Source organism: Cyprinodon variegatus, unplaced genomic scaffold, assembly GCF_000732505.1.
Source record: "Cyprinodon variegatus isolate N-32 unplaced genomic scaffold, C_variegatus-1.0 Scaffold1132, whole genome shotgun sequence".
NCBI lineage: Eukaryota > Metazoa > Chordata > Actinopteri > Cyprinodontiformes > Cyprinodontidae > Cyprinodon > Cyprinodon variegatus.
The window spans coordinates 126131-129052 of record NW_015151585.1 but is presented as its reverse complement, the minus strand read 5'-3'; the positions used below and the strand labels follow the sequence as shown (position 1 = coordinate 129052).

Genomic DNA, 2922 nt, shown 5'->3' with positions numbered 1-2922 from the left:
TTTATTTATTTTTTTAACAGATTGTAAAAATGAGTCCACGTTAAGTGTAAGGTAACTGGTCTGTTTACAGCCTTAACAGTTTTCATTTGATAGTGCCAAGCACATTTTATTTTTCTGTGGTTAAATTTGCTGGAATGTCTTTAATTATAAATAACGCAGGAGAAAGCACAAAAAATCCAGACGAATTGTTTATTTTAACATTTATATCTAATTTTGGCAATAAAACACATGCTGTGTTTGTTTCGTTCTTCATAAAGCGATGTCTGTAGAGTTCCTCTCACTTGATAGGGTTGTTTTATTTCTTGTGAAACTAGTGTTTTGTTTGAAGTTGCCATCAGTTTTTAAAATATTGTGTAAGTGGTTTTTGGGGCAGTGTATTTTACAGTTTTACTCTTGACTAAACATTTTTCCTTAAGTTTCTGCAATTTTAGTTTATGAAACACTTTAGGATTTTTTTTTTTATATTTTCAGATTTTTCTCATATTTTTGAAAAAAAAAAATCTAACATCAGCAGTAGGTTATTTTTACCAAAGTATTCAGTAAGGAATATAGTTTATTAAGAACCTAAGATATAGATAAAAACCTACCTTCATCCCCACAGACTAGCTTCTTAGCAATGCAGGGGATTTCTACATATCCAAACTCTTTTAGCCTGGAGACCTGCTGGTCCGTGATGGGATGCTGCCACATAGCTGTATTCATAGCAGGACAGAAGAGGAGAGGTCGACTGGTATCCCAGGCTCTCACCACACACGTCTGAAAGAAATTAATTCCAATCAAACTAAGCTGTTTCAGAAAAACATTAAAACACATGTAGTTTGCTATTATAATTTTTTCTAAACTCGAGGATATTAATGTTACATTCTCACCAGTAGGTTGTCACAGATCCCACTAGCAATCTTTCCAAGAGTATTGGCGTCAAGAGGGGCAATGATCAGCAGGTCTGCCCAGCGTCTCAGCTCAATGTGAAGCACAGGATCGGATCTTTGGGTCCAGAGCTAAACAGGAGACAGGATGTCGGGCCAAAATTGCACAATCTTTGCTGGTCTCTTATTAGATCTCTGTGACTTAAAATGTCTGAACTGCTCTATTATGGCTTACAAATATGCATAATGTTCCTAGACTTAATTCTAGCATTATATATATGATGTTCTATAATTTTGTATTTTGTACATTAAAATACTAAAAACAAGGGTTTTAAGTACATTATTGTTACTATCGTCAATGTCACATTTGTGTGCAACTATAAGGATCAATATCCAATATCATTATAACAACAATAGAAAAATAATAGCAGTAATAATATAACTTTTGCTGTAATTGCTTATTCAAAAGATTAGATTGCAAGTCACTTTTGTTTAAATATTTTGAGTATTATTACTCTGTGAATTCATGGTATTTATCATGGTAAGAGAATCTCACTCCCACCCACTTAGGTAGTTTCTGGTGTTTCCCATTATTATTACCTCCCACTCATCCTTGTCAGTGTAGATCTTTACAGAAACATCTGAGGGATTGTAGAAGTGTTTGGCATGCTCTGTGGTGACCACTCTTACTTTCACCTGAGAAAAAAAAGAAACAAAGACACTGAACAAAATATCTTAGCAAATTTGACTGCAAACTTGCACCAAGCCATATCATCACAGTGGTATCTCAACAAATTAAAATATTACCAAAAACTCAAAAGTGGAACTCGTCCCTATTAGAAACTTAATAAAACATAAGGGCTGCAACTAACGATTATTTTTTTGATTAATCGATTAATATTTGGGTAGCAAAATATTCCTTAAAGTAGACTTTTAACAAAATTAAACCAAACTAAATCTTTTCCACTTAAGGAGTCCTGGATACAGCATATTGAAAGACGAAACAGTTTTTTTTTTCTTTTATCTTAAATGCAAATACCTACCTTATAATTTTGGTATAATTCCTGCTTAAGGTGAATCGCGCTGTCAGCTATAGTTATGTTTTAGAGACTCTACACTCCAGTTAACGATTAATTGGTTACTAAAACAGTTGTGGATTATTTCAATAATCGATTAACCGCAATTAATCCGATTAACTGTTTCAGCCCTATTAAACATAACTAAATATATTTCAATCAAATATTTCTATTATGACTGTGGTTTATCATGTCTGAAAACCATAATTTTCCTTTTTTTATAAAATCTGCATATGACATAAGACCAACTAATGGGATTTGTAATATAGAAATACTTCTTTGTGAGCTCATATTGAGGCCAACTTTCTTTACAGGTGTGCAGCATCCAGTCACTGACTCCCTACTAAAGGGAAGATAAGTCCAACAATCCACTGATAATGAACCTGGCAGTTCACAGAGTTCTCTTCACAGAGATCCAACAGTGCGGCATAAAGGCAGATAAATTAAATCTGACTGCAGCTGGAGTGAATACTTTTATCAGGTTATACAAAGTGATACAGAAGCTTCTTTCTGAATTCCAATCAATAGCTGTAGGTCATGGAATTGCAAAATAAATTAATTTTAGAAATAAAGTATTATACCATATGAAGGTTTTTTTTAATGCATTTGTCTTACTTATACGATGCACTTATATTGATGTTTCTGTCTAATGTCTCCACCATGCGGAACATGTAAGATCGTGCAGCCAGATGAACTTAAAAACGAGTTTCTTATAACGAATGTAAATAAATAACTATGAATCAGCTCACCCCGGGGAGCTGAAGAAGCTCAGAGACCAAGACTGGTAGTTTCAACGCTGCAACGCTCCCTGTTACACCCACAAGAACACAAAACGTATCGGGTGATTTTAACAAATCAGTTTTCAGAGACGATACTGGGTCCTCTGGCTGCATATTAGCCGAGGATTAGCAGCAGTTAGCTGGCTAGCTGCTGTGAACCCTTCTTCTTCTTCTTTCCTTTAATTCTTCTTCTTCTTCTTT

At 34.3% G+C, this 2922-nt stretch overlaps 1 protein-coding gene across 1 annotated transcript in view; it reads right to left on the bottom strand.

The window, feature by feature from the left end:
• Nucleotides 1-2900, bottom strand: part of ppcdc (phosphopantothenoylcysteine decarboxylase) — a 7375-nt gene extending 4475 nt beyond the window's left edge. The window contains exons 1-4 of the mRNA XM_015400676.1: nt 2692-2900; nt 1467-1562; nt 870-998; nt 588-756 (exon numbers count right to left, since the gene is read on the bottom strand). Of these exons, the coding sequence (XP_015256162.1) occupies nt 588-756; nt 870-998; nt 1467-1562; nt 2692-2835 (538 nt within the window). The 5' untranslated portion in view covers nt 2836-2900. The remainder of the gene's footprint in view (nt 1-587; nt 757-869; nt 999-1466; nt 1563-2691) is intronic.
• Between the last annotated feature and the right edge of the window lie 22 nt (nt 2901-2922).